Source organism: Ursus americanus, chromosome 18 (assembly GCF_024610735.1).
Source record: "Ursus americanus isolate L20-20 chromosome 18, mUrsAme1.1.p, whole genome shotgun sequence".
Taxonomy (NCBI): domain Eukaryota; kingdom Metazoa; phylum Chordata; class Mammalia; order Carnivora; family Ursidae; genus Ursus; species Ursus americanus.
Window position 1 is genome coordinate 32,110,961 of NC_142144.1, and position 18,334 is coordinate 32,129,294.

The window sequence follows — 18,334 nt, forward strand, 5'->3', positions numbered from 1 at the left end:
GGCACTAATGAGCTTATATGATCTTGGGATATAACCTAATCTCTTTAAACCAGTAATGTCCTTACCAGTGAAATAGGGATAATATTAGGTGGACAGACTAAATGAGATAATGTATGTAAAATTTCAGGTACCTATTATGTGTTTGTAAAGTGGGTAACATATCATCATCATCATCGTCATCATCGTCATCATCCTCAAAGGCTTTGTGATGGAGGCACTCACTATTTGGATGGGCAGACACAAGGAAAGAGCACTGAACAGCCAGGAGGTGTGAATAAAGGTACTGTGGGTGTTAGAAAGAGCCAAAGGCAAACAGGGAGGACAAATGGCACTGTTTAATTAGAATATTGGATATTTTCAGGAAAGTAATGGGAGGGAAGACTGGGAAGTTGGCTTTAAAGGCCAGGCTGAGAAATTTAGTCTTTATCCTGCAAGTATTACTGAGACTTTACAGTATTCTACACAGGGTAGTGACCAGTTCAGAGTAAGCCATAAGGGGAATGTTCTGGCTATTTGTGCAGGACAGTCTGGGCATGGTGAGGGGAAAATGGAAACAGATAAACCACCCAGGAAGCTTTTCCAGTACTTCCAATGAGAAGTTGAGGTTCCTCTCTGGGATGGTGGCATGAGGAAGGATAAGAGGGAATGAATATGTGGGACACTGGGAAGAAGAAACTCAAAGAACTGTGTCCAAGTGGATGTGAGAAGCAGTGAGGAGGCAGAGGCCAGGACAATTGTGAAGGTTTATGACTAGATGACCAGGAGCATGGTACCACTGTTCTAACAGAAAGAAACCAAGAGGAGAGTGGCCTTAGGGGGCAGATACATTTGCTTTTTGCTATGCTAAGTTGGAGGTGCAGTGGGTTATTCTGTAATGAATGATGTCCAAGACACACTTGAAAATATGAGCTTAGAACTTTGATATTTATTTAGAAGATATCTGCACAGAGCTAATAGCTAAAGGTATACAGTTGGATCAACCATCTAAGAAGGGTGGGAGTATACAGAGAAAAGATCAGGGAGTGATCCTTGGGAAATACGTCCCACATCCCAAGAGCAGAGCAGGCTTCAAGGAGGGTGGAAGTGCTGGGAGGGGTCACGAGCAAGTCTCTCTCTGAGAGAGAGAACTGAGGAGGGGCCACTGGACTTGGCCATGAGGAAATTGCTGACGAGGCATGAGAGAACAATATGTGGAAAGAAAAACTAGACTGCAGGTGTGAAGGAAGGAGAAGGGGTGTGAGGGGAAAGGAGGTCAACTGAGTATGGTAGGAGTTCAAGGAGTTGGGGAAAGAAAGGAAAGAGATGTGATGGCGGCTCAAGGTGGGAGCAAAACTGTTCTTCCCCAGATAAATGACCGGTCGCTCGAGGTTCATCCAGAGATGCTTAGTTGTCTATTCATTAAGAAGTAGAAAGAAACATTGGTGGAGGAGGCCAGAAGAGGACCTTTGCCACAAACTAGATGGAAAGGCAGGTTGCTGCTGTTCTAAAGCCATAGATCGTGTTATCACTAGGAATCCAGCAGCATCTGCTTTAGCAGAGACAGAACTCATTTATCACGCATCCACAGACCATGAGAGAGGGAAACCAGAAACTCTCCCTGTCCACTTAGGAAAACAAAGTTTGATCCACTCTTTGAAAATAATTCAAAAGCGTTGGGGAAAGTATTTTAGCAAGGAAGGAGCACTAAGAAAAGTAAGTGCACGATATCTTCCCTTTCTTGACTTGTGTGTCCAGATGCACTCTAGGAAAATGCCTCAGTGCACCACTAGAACACTCCAAGAATTCTATGAACACCGCCCAAGTTTATGACCCTCCTATCTGCACGGTGGTTTTCATTCTACAAGAAGCTCTCACGATTGCTTTCATCCTCACAGAATCCCTGTCAGGTTTTACTTTTCCTATTTTACAAGTGAAGAAGTTGAGGATTAGAAAGAACTAAGCAATTTCCCCCCAAATTACACAGCTGGGAAATGGTACAGCTACATACCCTTTGCTCTTTTTCATGCACACTCTCAAATATCACTCACGTGGTCCTCAAGTATGGTGCTCTAGGTATGGCATGACCAGCCACAGTGTAGCAGGACCAGGACCCCCGCCCCCCCCCCGTGTGGGGGCTCTATCATTGTCAGTATAGCCTAAAACTGTATTAGCTTTGGAGCACTTGTATCAGATCATGTTTTTGACGGGGTAGTATCCCGTGCTCCCTTCTCACCCCCCTCATAAGAGCCCTAGGGCAGAAGTTCTTCCCTCCCACACCTGCCTGGTTCAATCAGCCCTCTGAAACACATGAACAAGGCCTCGATATTTAAGCTTGCTCCAGACGGGTCAGGAAGTAGAAAAGCCATTCTCTCCCTCAATAACTGGTTTGGTCTTGTAGGAAGAACACCAGACTGGAAGGGTGAAGGCCCAGGTTCCAGATTTACTCTAGCTCTGTGACCTGAAATCACTCGATACTTAGCACCAGTGTCTTGATCTGAAAAATGACGATAGTTATTTTATGTCCGCTGCAAGGATCCCGTGAAACTCTTGTGAAAGTAAGGAGGGCCCTGTGCTGGGTGTAATTTTCTGCTGTCGTCGGCTTGAAATTTTTTTTTTGAAGATTTTATTTTTTATTTTTTGAGAGAGAGAGAGACAGAGAGAGCACGAGCAGGGGGAGGGGCAGAAGAACAAGCAGACTCCCCGCTGAGTGTGGAGCCTGACATGGGGCTTGATCCCAGGACCCTGAGATCATGACCTGAGCTGAAGTCAGATGCTTAACTGACTGAGCCACCCAAGTGCCCCTCGACTTGAAATTCTTAATTTTTATAGGAGGAGCTGTGTGTCTTTACTGCGCACTGGGCCGTGCAAATCACCTCTCTGGGCTCCAGTCTATAATTAATTGAACTGTTAGGAAATAGACAACCTCCAATCCTTCTTCTACTCTCCCTATTAGCAAAATTTGGCACAATTGATCACTCCCTCCTCCTTGAAGCATCTTTTCCACGTGCCTTCTGGGGCACTATACTTTTCCACTTTTCCTCTGTGTCACTGGATGCTCCTTTGCTGTTTCCTCCCTAATCTGTTAGCATGTCCCCAACCAAACTCCTCCTCATCTCCCGCATCCTGCTCTTCCCAGCCTTCCTCGTGTACTATTGGTAACTCCATCCTTCCAGTTGCTCAGAGCAAAACCCTTGTCTTCGTCTATGACTATCTCTTACTCCATATCCAATTTGGAAGCTACTCCAGAATCTGACCACTTTTTCACCACTCCCATCACAGTTCAAGGCTTAATCACAGCTCACGTGGATTATTGCAAGACCCTTCTAGCTGGTCTCCCTGCTTCCGCCTCCTCCCCTGTCACTGAGAGTCTATTCACACAGAGTCAGAATAATCCCTTATATAGGTCAGATCATATCAGTCTTCTCTTCAAAACCATCCAGTGACTATCCATTCAATCAGAGTAGAAATCCCTACAAGGAACAACAAACTTACCCTTCTGAACCTATTTCCTACCACCACAGTTCATTTGCTGGTGTCCGTTTGCCTGGAATGCCCTCCCAGCTATCAGCCTGGCCCCTCACTTCCTTCAGCTCTGCTCACCTGTCACGCTATCCATCAAGATTTCCCTGACCACCCTATTTAAATAGCAACCAGCATCAGCCTCCCCCCTCATGCCTTAGCCTATTCCTTAGCAGTTCCCTGCTCAATTTTCTCCAAAACATCATCACCGTCTGATATATTACATTTTTTAAAAATTTGCTAAGTATTTATCTCTCCCCATTAGACTGGAGGCTCTGTACGGGCAGGGGCTTTTGTCTTTTCGCTGCCACGTCTCTAGTACCTAGGACGGTGCCAGTGAATGGCAGTAGGCAGAGTTCTGGAACAGACGATGGGATTACTATTATTAAGTCACAGCCACGTCAGGTCCTCTGAGTGCAAAAGTGCCTTCATAGGCTGCATGCCCTGCATACAGGAGTGTGGGCATTTGTGGGGGGGCTCCTGCAGCAGCCTCTCACTAGATTATACTGTGGGAATGGAAAGGTGAGTCGGGAGAGTAACTACCCGCTAAGAGTCTGACACTGAGAGACAGGTCTCACATTGAGTATATGCAAATAACTCTAGAACAAGGCAGCATTTGTTAAAAAATATCCAGCCTTTAATGGCTAACACCTCACATTCTGGTAGTTACTCCAGAGTTTTCTACAGGGAGAAGGGACAATGAACTATGGCTTTTGAACTTACTGTGTGGCTACTTCTGTCCCAGGCAAGTTCCTGTTCTGGCCTACTTATCACATCAAAGACACCTTGCCCGACTTCCAATCTAGTTTGCTCCCAAGTCCCTCCACTGGCCCCCCCTCCACCCAATATCGGCCCTACTACTGTTAACTCGAGACCCGCCCTCTCATAGTCCCTCCACCCTCTGCTTCTAGATATAGGGAACAGGAGGCAGGAGTGGAATCAACTTAGGAAGGCTGCAACAGGCTAACGAATCTATTATTTACTGACAATAAAGATGTGTGTATCTATCTTGAGCGTACGGTGCCCAGAATTCAGGGATTACATCTGTCAGTCTTTGCGTCCTGACAGTCTTGGTCAACATTTGGCACAGTACGTGGCATTCCCTAAGGTTTGCCGAATCACTCAACTGAATGTAATAAGCCCAGAGAAAGGACCATTCTAATTAAGAAGTACCCCTGCATCTTCTGTAAGGTTCCCCAGAGATATTTTATAGGGTTATTTTCTTGAGCTATCATAAGAAACAACCAGTAAGAATTAAAGCATCTCAAATAAAGGGACCAATATTTAAAATGCCAGTTTAAATAATAAATACTACTACTTTAAAATTTTGGAAGTTACTTTAATTTGTATTTGATTTCTTTAAATCCTGTATTTGAAAATTCAGAAATTATCAAGAGGCAAATTGCAAATTACACCTTCCATTCCTTCCAGGACTCCTCTGAAGAGAGAGTCTCTGAGGTTATGAGTTTTTAGAACTTTTCTTATGGGAAAGACTGCAGAACTGAGAAACTTAAAGCTAAAGCATTAGGATCTGGTGACTGAAAACCACATAAAATCTGGGTGTTGGGTATATGGGTGTTTGTTATCTCATTCTCAATATTTTCCAGTGTGTTGAAAAACTTGCTTCTTTCATACGTTCATACAACACATACATTTTCATACCCAGGCAAGATGAAGCCTTAAAAGATAACCTGTCTTATAATCAGTAAGAGCTGCTGTCAGCAACAAGTAAGAAAATTTGGGGCAGGTAAATAATTCCTCTCCCTGGCTCTCAGGTTATCTATATATAAAATGGGGGGAGGGAACTAGATGGTTTTGGGGGCCCTTCTACTTCTAATGCCTTAAGAGTCTAGAGAAGTAGGGGGTACTTACTCACATTTTAAAGGCTTTCTCTTTATAAAGGATTCTTTTCTGAGTTTCTTTAGTGCATTTAAAACTATGACTTGGGGGGCGCCTGGAATGCTCAGTCGGTTAAGCATCTGCCTTCAGCTCAGGTCAGGATCTCGGGGTCCTGGGATCAGCCCTGTGACTGGCTCCCTGTTCAGCAGGGAGCCTGCTTCTCCCTCTCCTCCTGCCATTCCCCCTGCTTGTGCTCTCTCCCTCTCTCTCAACTAAATAAATAAATAAATAAAGTCTTTAAAAACTATGACTTGGTTTACCGAAATCTGGTTACTATATTTTTATTATTAATAAAAGCAGCTAATACTTGTTTAGCAAGTTCAATATGCCAGGCACGTATAAAATGTTTTATACAGATTGTTTGATTTAATCTTCCCAATAGCGACACGAGATAGATACTGATACTGTCCCCATGTGTAAATAGGTCAATTGGCCCTGAGGCTATCTAACTTGCCTAAGGAACACTAGAATTCAAACTCTCTTCAACCCAATCTATGACTCTAGAACACTGTTAACCCTGCATTTCTCAGACGGGCTGCTCATATCAATGTGTATTCAGTGGTCCTTCCCTACTTGAATAGCCATGGTCCTCTGTGCCCCCTTGCTTTCTCAAATGGGGTGACGACTGGGGATGGGGTAATTCCTTTGGTTTCAACTTAATTTCTGTGGCATAACATGGTCATATTTTCATTAAATTCTTTTTGACCTTCCCTCGATAAGTAACAGTGCATTTCACTAGTTATCTTGAGTCACTTGCAAATGATCAGATAAGCAGAAAAGCGTTCAGATTTGCTTTGAATTCCTAATTTGGTTCTTTGGGTCTATCATCTAAATTTCACAGCATCTACAGCAAGACTTTACATTATTTTGCAACAGATTAAGGTAAAAAGAATGCCATATGCAGGAAAATTATGTAAGATCAATCTCACATCTTTATAATGTTCACATTCATTATTTTCACTTTTTCACAAGAACTGTGTGAGTTGTTCGTTAGAAGTAGAAGGGCCCCCAAAACCATCTAGTTCCCTCCCCTCATTCTATGTATAGGTAACCTGAGAGCCAGGGAGAGGAATGATTTATCTGCCCCAAATTTTCTTACTTGTTGCTGACAGCAGCTCTTACTGATTTTAAGACAGGTTATCTTTTCAGGCTTGATTTTGCTTGGGTATGAAAATGTATGTGTTGTATGAACGTGGGAATTATTTACCTACCTTGCAAATGAGGAAAGATTCACAGAAAGGGGAGGTGACTTATTCTAGGACACGGACTGGTTAGGCATTAGACCTCAGGTTCTTTCTACACTATGTCACTTCCATATGGAAAAAGGGCCATCAGATCCGGCACTTTTTGGCAGACAGAAATAAATGACTGTTGTATCAGACGCTATGCCATGCCAGGCTGTGGCCATGGGGCTCCCTGTATAACTAGCAAATATGCTACAGGATGAGGATAGCAGGACCAACCATGCCCCCTACTCATACCTGTGCAGTGTGATAAAGAAAGTAGAGGTGGCCAACAGCTGTGGTCCAACCAGATAAAACTTTTAGGCGGGAAGTTAAGTGACAAGTAAACTTGTGTGTCTGTGGGTCTGTGTGTGTTTAACTGTTAGGTGCTTTTGATATTTTTAAAAAGGTTGCTTGTGGAAGTCAGACCATATAGCAGGAAGGTATTACAGCAAGATGGATTTGGGAAAGGACCAGTCTCGCTTGAAACTCCATCAGACACCTAATCTTCATCAAGAAGAGAACCATGTTCCAGGTAATGGAAGAGATCTTAAGAGGTCTCTAGTGGCCACTCAGATGTCTTAGTGACTGTTGGGAAGAACTGGGGCTGTGGCTATTTTCCTAATTTTTATGGATCTGGCCCCCCAAAAAGGATATAATTCAGTATGTTCATACAACCTTAGATGGGAAGGATTGGGGTTGTATACCTTCTGAGGTGACTTGTAGTGCGTTGATTCTAATGAGCCAGAGAAACACAAGGAGATAACAAGTAAATTATAATAATATATTCCAGTGAAAGATAATGAAAATACCCAGTACTAGATGGTTGTGGTAAAACAAGTACACTCCTATACTTTTATGGTAGTGTAAATTTGGTATGATTTTTGGAAAGAGATCTGGTCTACCTAGTGCTGGACCTATAATAGCGCTTATTCTTTTGACTCATTAATCTTAGTCTCGAGTCTGTCCTAAAGTGGCATTTCTTAAAACGTTTTGCAGAACCCTAGGCCTTGAGACAGTTTTTAAAACTTTTTTGTGCCATGGATCACTGTGGCATTCTCATGAACCTATAGACCCCCTTTTAAAATAAATATTTTAAATACATGAAGTTGATAGGATTTCAAAGGAAACGATTATACGATACGATTATCAAAATGAAAAATTGTGATCCAGTACTATTTATGCTCATCTATAGATGCATTAAGTAACAAGATTGTATTAAGGTGGGTCTAAAACCATTGTAACAAATCAAACATACCATCTCGAATAAATTGTATTTTAAGGTATCTGCAACAACTGTATTGTAATATGAAAAAAATCTGATCTCTTTTGGTGACAGACACTTACTGCATAAAAATTGCTGTGGTTTGTCACTTACATTCATCATTGAAGGAAATTTAATTAGACATCGGTAAAAATAAAGGCATAATATTCCCGCATCTAAGTTCACCATCAGAACTTCTGCCATAGGGGCGCCTGAGTGGCTCAGTCGTTAAGCGTCTGCCTTCGGCTCAGGGCGTGATCCTGGAGTTCTGGGATCGAGCCCCATGTCGGGCTCTCCCTCTGGGAGCCTGCTGCTTCCTCTCCCACTCCCCCTGCTTGTGTTCTCTCTCTCACTGGCTGTCTCTCTCTGTCAAATAAATAAATAAAATCTTTAAAAAAAAAAAAAAAGAACTTCTGCCATAGAACAAAAGGTGCTGTGGTCCAAGGGGCATGCTCTGTCTCTCGGGGATCTCAGTGCAAGTCTGTAATCACTTTACAGGCTCCAAGAAGACCCATTCACTTTTCACAAACTTGGATGCAAACAGAACCTTTTTTTGATAACTTTCCAAAGAACTTGGAAAAACAGCATCCTAAGGAAAAAATTCAAAAGGAAAAAAGCTATATGCATGAACATTCTTATTGTAATTTGATCTACAATGGCAAAAAAAAAAAAACCCATAAAATGGGCAACAACCAATACAAGTGGAATGACTGGGCAAACAGGAATACATTAACTTGATTAAACTTATAATTATGAGGACTATCTCATAGAAAATATATCTGACATAATGTTAGGTTAATAATGATAAAATTATTGTATGCTATCATTACACATTTGTGTAATTTAGGGACTAGATGGGTATGAGAAATAAAATGAAAACAGGTTATAATGCTAAGGATGGCAGAACATGGCTGATTTTTTTTTATGTTCCTACGATATGTAAAATTATTCTGAAGAAATTAATGAGTTGGTAGCACACTTATGTACTGACCCTTTCATTTAAAAATATTTACTGAATGTTTGCTCCTAGGCATTCTTTGGAGGTACATGGATAAATAAGATACGGTCCTTGTCCCCCCAAAACTAGGAGCAAAACAGACATGTAGCGTAGGGGTTCTACCACTTTGCCATAGGACTCTTGCTGATACATGCCACAATTTATCACTACATCCTCTAACTTCCACTTTGATCCTACAGAAGTCATTGGAACTTGGAATTTGCGAAACAGAGAGCAACTCAGAAAAAGGAAAGCTGAAGCACAAGAGAAGCAAAATTCGCAATGGCATTTTGGGTATAGTATCGTTGCAAGGGAAAAAGAACTGATATTTGTCAAGTATATGCTATGGGTCAAGTAGCACTGAGTGCTTTTATACACTATATTTATCTTTCCAGCAATCCCATAAATTGGGAGCTGTTATCCCTATTTTACAAAAAACAAACAAACAAAAAAGGAACCCAAGTCCTCAAAGGTTAAATCTCTTGCCTGAAATCACATAGCTAGTAAAGGGTTGGGAACTATTCCTGTTCTTTTAAAATCAAAGCCCCAGGCAGTTAAATTATATTGTAGAGAGACCTGGTGTTCTACTACTCCTGTAATATAAACATAGAAGCATCTTGTTGGGAGGAGGAGATACCTTCGTGGAGAACTTCAAGCTAGCTTCCCAAGGTTTCAATTAGTAAAATCCTAATTGAATGAGTGCGTTAACTCTCCATGGAGTAAACCATGCAAATAAGTGATGAAAGAGGTTAGGAGTTCTTCAATCCCCAAGCAAAGTCAACTGTATGTAATCTCAGGGAGGGAGTATATAAGACCACGCTTATAAATGAGGCAGCTTCTAGGTGCATCCATTTAGAATAGGACTCTGAAAACAGAGGTTCTTGGAGATGCTTGGAGATAGAAATAGGGAGCCCAAGGAGCCAAAGTGCAACACCCATCTAAGCCAGAGTATCTCAACCTGGGCACTACTGATGCTGTGGGCAGGATAATTCTTTGTGTGTGGAGGCTGCTCGGAGCACTGCAGATGTTTAGCAGATCTCTGGCACCTAGAAACTAATAGTGCTTCCCCACCCACCTTGTGACAACCAAAAATGTTTCCAGACGTTGTCAAATGTCTCCTGGCATGGGAAGGGTTGGGGGGGGTGCGAAGGGGCAAAACTGCCCCCAGTTGAGAACCACTGATCTAAACACTCTTATATTATTATTATTAGATTAGCAGTTAGATTTGCATTTCTTCATTGCTGCAAAAATGTTTCTTTTGATGGCAAAGATAAAATATGTATACTTATTTCTAGGCATCATTTTAAAAAAAAGTACAATATAGATGTTTTAGCACTTTTCCGGAGAAAGGGCACCTATCCCCCTGTGGACTGAGTTATCGGCTATTCTGCTACAGCACCAATCAGCTCACATATGATTGGTAAATAGGAGAATGATGTCAGTATAATGTAGAAGTTGTGTTGGTTCAAGATTTTTCCTAGTCAAAAGGGAATACAATTAAAACCTTCAATCGGAAAGGGAAAAGCCTTCAGCTTGGCTGCTGCATAAGCGGGGTCCTTTTTGGCCTGCATCCAGGGCTCCTTCCCCAGAGGACAGGACTAGCCCTGCACAGCTCTCCACATGTAGGTTGCACTTCCTCCTGTGCCCAGGCCAATGGCAGCCCTGCTGGCTCGGAGCACCACCAGCACTTGCATGATCTCAGCAGCTGAAAGCCTGCGTTTACACTGTTGTTTTTGTGTATTTTTGCTATCCTCCAGGCAGCCTCCAGCCAGAGTGAGCTGCCTGTCTGGACTATTCAAGTTATCTCCTGGGTACCCATTATTGTTTTTGTTAGTGTTAAAAAGTTGCACAGGGGGCGCCTCCATGTCTCAGTCGGTTAAGTGCCCAACTCTTGATCTGGCTCAGGTCTTGATCTCAGGGTCGAGTGTTCAAGCCCTGCATTGGGCCTACTTAATAAAAACAAACACACAAAAAAGTTGCACAGGACTTGAGTCGTTTGCCTAATTCTAATTTTCTCCACAAGCACTGTACTTTTAGTGTATGATTTTGCAGAAAGGTTTTCCAGGAATTAGTTATATTATATTATAGTAGAAACTTTTATACTCGAGTCCTGTGGCGGGTGACTCTGTTGAAGAATATCCTATTAGCCCCCCTAATTCCATACTCGCCAAGCAACCTTCTGATCATTCCTTAGCTTCTCAAATACTTGCTACAGAGAAAGAATATAGTCGTCTATTAGTCCAAGCATCCTCTGCTGTGTGACTTTCCTTTTCTCACTGTTCACTTAAAAATTGGTCTTTAGGTTTATATATCGGTCTCTCTGAGCTGGTTGGTGAGTTCTATCCCTGATAAATGGAGCTAGTCTCAGTGTGCTGATAGAACTGGGTTTCTGGGCTTGCAGGGTTGGGGTGGGGGGGGGCAAGGCTGAAAAAGTCACTGAAGTAGATGACACCTTGGTGAGCCTCTTGGCAGCTGGCTGGCCGTGCTCTTGTGACACCTCTCTATGCTCCTGAGGGCTGTTCTTACCACAACATACCACACAGTTGTTCCAGGGAGAAGCAGCAGAGTGTAATGGTTAAAAGCCCTGGCTGTTAAAGCCAGAATGACTAGATTTGAAGCGTGGCTCCCCCACTTCTAGCCATTTGACCTTGGACAAGAAAGTGCCTCGGTTTTGTCATCTGCAAAATGGAGATAATAATAGTATCTGCCTCATAGTGGATGATGTGAAGATTATATGAGATAACAGAATAAGTAAATTACTCAAAACAGTGCCTGACACATAGGAAGCACTGTGTTTCCTGTACGAATATGAGTGTTAATTTATATTTGAATAGTTCATTCATCCAAGTTATTATATGCAATTCTTTTTGGCAAAGACTTCTTTATTTATTTTTAGGTGTGTATGAGTGGGAGGAGGGGGCAAGGGGAAGCAGACTCCCTGCTGAGCAGGGAGCTCGACATGGGGCTCAATCTCAGGACCCTGAGATCATGCCCTGAGCCAAAACTAAGCATCGGATCCTTAACCAACTGAGCTACCCAGGCGCCTCTATTATATGCAATTCTTACAACAGCCACATGAGGTTGGACAGATACCATTTACTCCATTTTACCTATGAAGAAACCAAGGCAGAGAGAGTTTATGTGACTTGCCCATGATCACATAGCTGATCAGTGACAGGGTCTGGATTAAATTTTAGGCCACACAGATATATTTGCATCTTTTGAAAAACTACCGGGAAGAACATGGAACATAACTCAGATTCCCTCAGATAGAGATCTACCTAACAAATTATTTAGGATTTAATATCTAGGATGAAATAAGTGTTTCCTGAAAAAGTCACATACACCATCTTCTAAAAATCTGACAATAAGGACTTTATAAATTGTCTTGTGTCCTTTGTCATTACTTGGAATTAAACTCTAAAATACTGAGGTGTCATCCCATCATTTTTACACAACATTTTCTTCTATATTATTTTTAATGCTTATTTTTGACTGTCTTATTACATATATAACTTTTGTTTTAAAGATTTTATTTATTTGACAGAGAGAGATACAGTGAGAGAGGGAACACAAGCAGGTAGAGTGGGAGAGGGAGAAGCAGGTTTCCTGCCGAGCAGGGAGACCGATGCAGGGCTCAATCCCAGGACCCTGGGATCATGACCTGAGCCAAAGGCAGATGCTTAACGACTGAGCCACCCAGGCGCCCCCATATATAACTTTTTAAATGTTGATTTCGAACCGGTTTTGGTGAGGTAACCTTTAAAAAAATTTAACTATGGAAATCTTCAAACACAAACAAAGGTAGAATAGGGTACCCATTTAAGTGTGCAAGGAATTATGAGCACTGCAGAGATATAAAAGCACTGGTTTTAGCTACTTTGCTAAAAGAAATACGAATATTTACTATAAGAATATTTCCCCAGAAATAATGGGAGTATGAGGCAACCTATGTTCCTCACCTAAAAGCATGACCCTCATCATAAACCCTGAGCAAGGAGAGCATTTCAGCCTGTGATCTCTATGAGAAGGCTCCACAGAGCAGGTAGCATGGAACAGAATTTCAATAGGTTTAGAAAAATGATGAAATATTTATTTATAGCACCTTTTCCTCCCCCAACCCCCCAGCCCATCTGCATTAGCCATCTGTATCTGGTTATAGTGGCAGTACCTAACAATTTGTCATTGGCTGCGATTTCCACGCATATCCTTTTATCTTTTAGATCCTTCACTTAGCTATTAATTTGGAGTAGGTATAATATGGCCACTCATGCCTTTCCACCAGGCTTCTTTACTTCCAGAAATGTTTTGGCAGCTTTTGTCCCAGCTAACGGTACATCTCATTTGACATGTAGCACGGCTATTTAGCATTCTGTACACAAGACACTGAATTAGATGTGCAATTAGATATATATCTTCTGTCTGTAGGCTGCACAGACAAGGAGCTGTGCCTGGATTGCAGATCTAGAAATGCAGTTGTATCCGTTTGCCCAGGGCATAGTGGGACTAACTTACACGTACTAAACCTAAAGAGACTACTTTATAAACCAGCATGCCAATCTATTCATTATAACATCAGTTATACGTTTTCCATAACCAATCCTTAACTATATGCTCTCAAACACAGACACGCACCCTACACTCATCAAGAAGATTCTGTGTGAGCCAGGTGTCAGAGACAAAAAGTCCCTGAGGGACATTTCCTCTCCTGACTACTGAGAACATCTGGCACTCTCCTTCATTACAAACAAGGGGGTTGAGGCCTAGACAGATTAAGCGATTTGTTCATGGTCATGCAACACAGCAGGCAGCGGGAGACCTGGAGCTGTTATCGCTAAGCATTTCTTCCAATCCTGTAGCCCCGTTGCTGACATTAATTCCATCTTTCACAGAGAGAAAAAATGCAAGCGGCCAAGGACAGGAAAAGGAAATAAAAGAGGCAGAAAGAGACAACAAGATAGAGAACTGAAGGAGGAACCTCAGTCACAATTTGAAAAGGACACAACGGAGAAAGCGTTGGCACCTATGGAGAAAGAAACTGAACCACCTAGGAGTATAACCGAAGTGCTGTCTCTAGTAGCCTCTCCCAAAAAAGTTGTGCCTGAGAAACGATTTTCTTCAGTGGATCAAGAAAGCATTAAATATCCCGAAAATTCTTCTGAGTTACAAGAAACAGTGGTACAAAACCACCCTTCTGAAACATGCCAAGATATGGCTGAACTTGAAGTCCTCTCTCCTAAAATATGCCAAGAAACAGCTGTATTTCAAGGCCATCCTTCTAAAATGTGTCCTGATACAGCTGAACCTGAAGTCCTCTCACCTACAATGTGCCAAGAAACCGCTGTACTTCAAAACCATCCTTCCAAAATGTGCCCTGATACAGCTGAACCTGAAGCCCTCTCTCCCACAATGTGCCAAGAAACAGCTGTAGACAAAGTCCTTCCTTCTAAAACATCTGAAGACATAGCTGGCCTGGAAGGATGCTCTCCTGAAGCATTCCCCAAACCAGATATGCCTAAAGGGTATGCTCTTCAAACATACCAAAAAAAAGCTGAACCTGAGGAATACAATTCTGAACCAGATCAAGGAATGGGTGAGATTGAAAGCTTCTTTCTTAAAACACAAGAAATAGCTGTGCCTAAAGAACTTTCAAAAAAAACACACCAAGAAACAGTTGAACCTGAACACTTCTCTCATGAAACCTATAAAGAAATTGCTGTGCCTAATGCATCCTCTCATAACACAATCCAAGAAATGCCTGCTCCTGAGGAATATCCACCTGAAATATATCAAGAAACACCTGGGCCTGAGGACTGTGCCCCTGAAATATATCCAGAAACACCTGGGCCTGAAGACTGTGCACCTGAAATACACCAAGAAACACCTGGGCCTGAAGACTATTCACCTGAAATATACCAAGAAACACCTGGGCCTGAAGACTATTCACCTGAAATAGACCAAGAAACACCTGGGCCTGAAGATCTTTCTACTAAAGCGTATAAAAATAAGGATCTGCCTAAAGAATGCTTTCCAGAACCATACCAAGAAACAGGTGGGCCCCACAGCCAGGATCCTAAATCCCACCAGGAGGATGCTAAGGATGTTTACACTTTTCCTCGAGGTAGGGTGTTTTATTGGTACAAGTCAGTGACACTGCCACTTCATGGGGTTCCCCATTTATAATTAGCTCAGCAACATAGGTACATCTCCCTCAGAGTGGTGATTTATAGCCTTCTTTGACAATCGTAGGATATCTCCCATTATCGCAAGGGATACCATTAATGTTACTAGCTAGTTTCAAGTAAAAAATGTTTTTCATCCAACCAATGTCTGCCTGGCACATTTAAGAAGAATTAAAAGAAAATAATTGAAAATATAAGCGTGTATAGTAGGTATTTGACATACTATCCATTCTGGGAAGCTTTAGCCAGTGAAATGAAATGAATCCAATATAAGATGAATTATGTACAAAATATTTCAAAGAACAATCAAATTTAAATTAACAAGAAAGCTTCAGGAATACAGTTTTTCTTGAGAATTAAAACTTCCCAGCAAACTAAAAGCAAGTAAATTCAGGGTACAAGGTACCGAGGGAGTTATAAAGGTACAGAATATGATCCTGCTACTGGGGAACTCAGTTTTGTAGGATTTATCAGGTTTGCCAAAACCCTTTTCTATTTCAATGTCTGTTCCTGAAAAGCTTTCTCCTAAGCATAACACTTCTAAAATAATGTGACCTTTCTTCAGTTTGACTTGGCTCAGGGACGTATGTGAGAACCCCTGTTTTCTTTGCAATACCGTAGACAGTGTAAGCAATGGGCTGAATCTACCAGACCAGAGTTCTCCCCAGGCAATTTTTTTCTAAAGAAACCCCTCTGGTAGCTTATTCTCTTTCCTAAAAGATGAGTGCAACAAAAGCATGGGGTTAGTTGGGTGCCCACAGGTACAGGTTTTGAAGAAATACCTTGAAAAAGTTAGAGTAAAAAGCAGATGGGTGAAGCACGGGCCTGTGCCGACAGGAGCCCCTGTTAGAGAAGCAGCTCTCTTCCACACCGGGCTCCATTCTAGGAGGTTCATTCTTGCCAAGGTTAATATGGGCAATTAATTCACTCTTTTCTTGTTTCGGGGTTTTGTCTGGCCAAACGAATGGAAATACGTACTCTCTTTTTACTGATTAGAAAATGTTCATAAAAATGAATTATGAATGTTCATGATGATGAATGAGAGCAATATGTAAGTGAAGATAGAGTAAGTCCACTCTAATACCATCACCTATCTCTAATCCTTATCCTCAAGGTGTTTTCCTTTGTTTTAACAAATGAGATAGCATATATCCTATTCTGTAACCTGCATTTTTTCACATACAATAGATATCATGGCCATCTTAACGACATCTTTTGTAACAGTTGTATGGTAGTGTGCTATATGTACAATAATTTATTCAACCAGTCTCTGAAATGACGAACATTCAGGTTACTGCTGAGTTTTACTATTATAACACTGTTCAATGAACATCATTGGAAGTAACATTTATTTGGTACTTTCTGTGTGCCCGAAACTGTTAAACCTTTTGTGTGAATTATTTTATTTAATGTTAAAACCCTAACAGAAAAACCATATTATCCCCATTTCATAGATAAGGAAACTGAGGCACTGGAAGCTTAAGTCTGTCCAATTATATTCTTTAGATAAATCCCTAGAAATTGAAATGCTGGGCCAAAGGGTACCCACATTTAATGCTTGGATACATTCTGTCAGACTAGCCTCCCAAAACGTCGTAGCAATCCACACAAATCAAGAGTTTATGTAAGTGCCTTTTGCTTAGGCCCTTGCAAATACTGCATGATTACACTTTAAAAACTTTTCCCGGGCGCCTGGGTGGCTAGTTGGTTAAAAGCCTGAGTCTTGATTTTGGCTCAGGTCATGATGTTAGGGTCCTGGGATCAAGCCCCAAGTCAGGCTCCGTGCTCAGCAGGGAGCCTGCTTAAGGATTCTCTCTCCCCCTCTCCCTCTGCCACTTCCCTTGCTCTTACCCCTTCCTTCTTTCTCTAAAATAAATAAATAAATCTTAAAAAAAAATTAAAAAACCTTTTCCTATGTGTTAGGTTTAAAAAAAAAAACCAAACAACATAATTGTTTTAATTCCCACTTTTTTAATGACTACTGCTACTAGGCATTAGTATTATTATGAATTTGAATTTCATGACTGTTATAAATTTGATTTTTTTCTTTTGAGAATTGCCTGTTCAAATTCCTGTTCCATTTTAAATTTGATCTTTTTGGATTGATTTTTAAAAATCCCTGTATAATAGTTATTAAGAATTTACCTACATATAAGTTATAAAAATTTTCCCTGTTGTTGCTTTTGGTTTAACTTTATTTATAGTGGTTTTTGTCATTTACATGATAAGATTTTAATTTTTAATTTTTAGTTATTCAAACCTGTCATGATTTTAATATTTAGTTATTCAAACCAGCCATTCTTTTCCTTTATGGTTTCTGGTCTGTGTTCTGCCTAGACAGGCCTTTCTAATCCTAAGATTATAAAAAACATTTTATTGTTTCTACAACACTTATGGTATTTTAATATTTAAATCTTTAATTCATCTGAAATTTGCTTTTGTGCAAGGTGTGAGGTAGAGTTTTTTCCCTGTAGATAAATACTGTTTCAATACCATTTATTGAACCTATTTTCATATTTTATTCTACAGAAATGAGAGAAAAACCCAAAGCAGAAGAACCAGAGATACCAGCAATTCCAAATGTTCCTCAAGAAATTCATCCAGAAAATGATGTCTTTAGTTATGTTTTGTTTTAACGACGCTCAACCATCAATAGTTGTCCAACGAAATACACATCTTAATATATTATGTGTGCGATTTTCTCAAAACATTGTACATCTATACAATAGTCATTAATATTTAAAGTGGTTTTTTTTTCACGTATAGACTATATCTGAGAGAACGAAGGTGTTTTTTCAGGCTCTATTACATAGATGATATCCTGCTTGTGTGTGTGTGTGTGTATATATATGTATGTGTATATTGGGGTGAGGATAGTGGTGGGGAGAGACAGAAATGGGAAAGGGATGGCTGAATAACTGATTTTTCCCCCCTAAGAACAAACCTTTCTTTGGTTAATTATTTTTTTAAATTTATTTTTTTTTCTTGGTTAATTCTTAAAAGTATTGTCTGAACACTTAAAATCTGGGAGAGTAATAGTTTTCTTGTAAACTTTGTTCAATTATCAATGTAACAATAGCATCAACATTTTATTCAGACTTTGGTAGGCTTTTTAAGGTAATTTTAACAATTATTCTGGGACTCCTTCAAAGATATTTTGAGGTGATGAGTGATGAATGCAGTTTACTTGAGTGTTTGAATTCTTCCTTTTTAAATATTGTATTTGTGCCAAATGTACATTAAATTTTTATTACATATTTCACCGTGTGGA

At 40.8% G+C, this 18,334-nt stretch overlaps 1 protein-coding gene across 1 annotated transcript; it reads left to right on the top strand.

Annotated features, from left to right (window-relative positions):
- Window positions 1-7,014: 7,014 nt before the first annotated feature.
- Window positions 7,015-18,325, top strand: HEMGN (hemogen). The gene is made up of 4 exons (XM_087869535.1): window positions 7,015-7,155; window positions 9,082-9,175; window positions 13,774-15,002; window positions 17,593-18,325. The coding sequence occupies exons 1-4, from the start codon at window positions 7,077-7,079 to the stop codon at window positions 17,697-17,699; spliced, it is 1,509 nt and encodes a 502-aa protein (XP_087725661.1). The 5' UTR covers window positions 7,015-7,076; the 3' UTR covers window positions 17,700-18,325.
- The last annotated feature ends 9 nt before the right edge of the window (window positions 18,326-18,334 follow it).

What these genes read in the sequence shown, in the direction of transcription:
- HEMGN (XM_087869535.1), top strand. Translation starts at nt 7,077, where the DNA reads ATGGATTTGGGAAAGGACCAGTCTCGCTTGAAACTCCATCAGACACCT. An exon ending in AATTCGCAATGGCATTTTGG is followed by an intron (nt 9,176 to 13,773) that starts GTATAGTATCGT and finishes CATCTTTCACAG; the next exon opens with AGAGAAAAAATGCAAGCGGC. An exon ending in TGTTTACACTTTTCCTCGAG is followed by an intron (nt 15,003 to 17,592) that starts GTAGGGTGTTTT and finishes TTTATTCTACAG; the next exon opens with AAATGAGAGAAAAACCCAAA.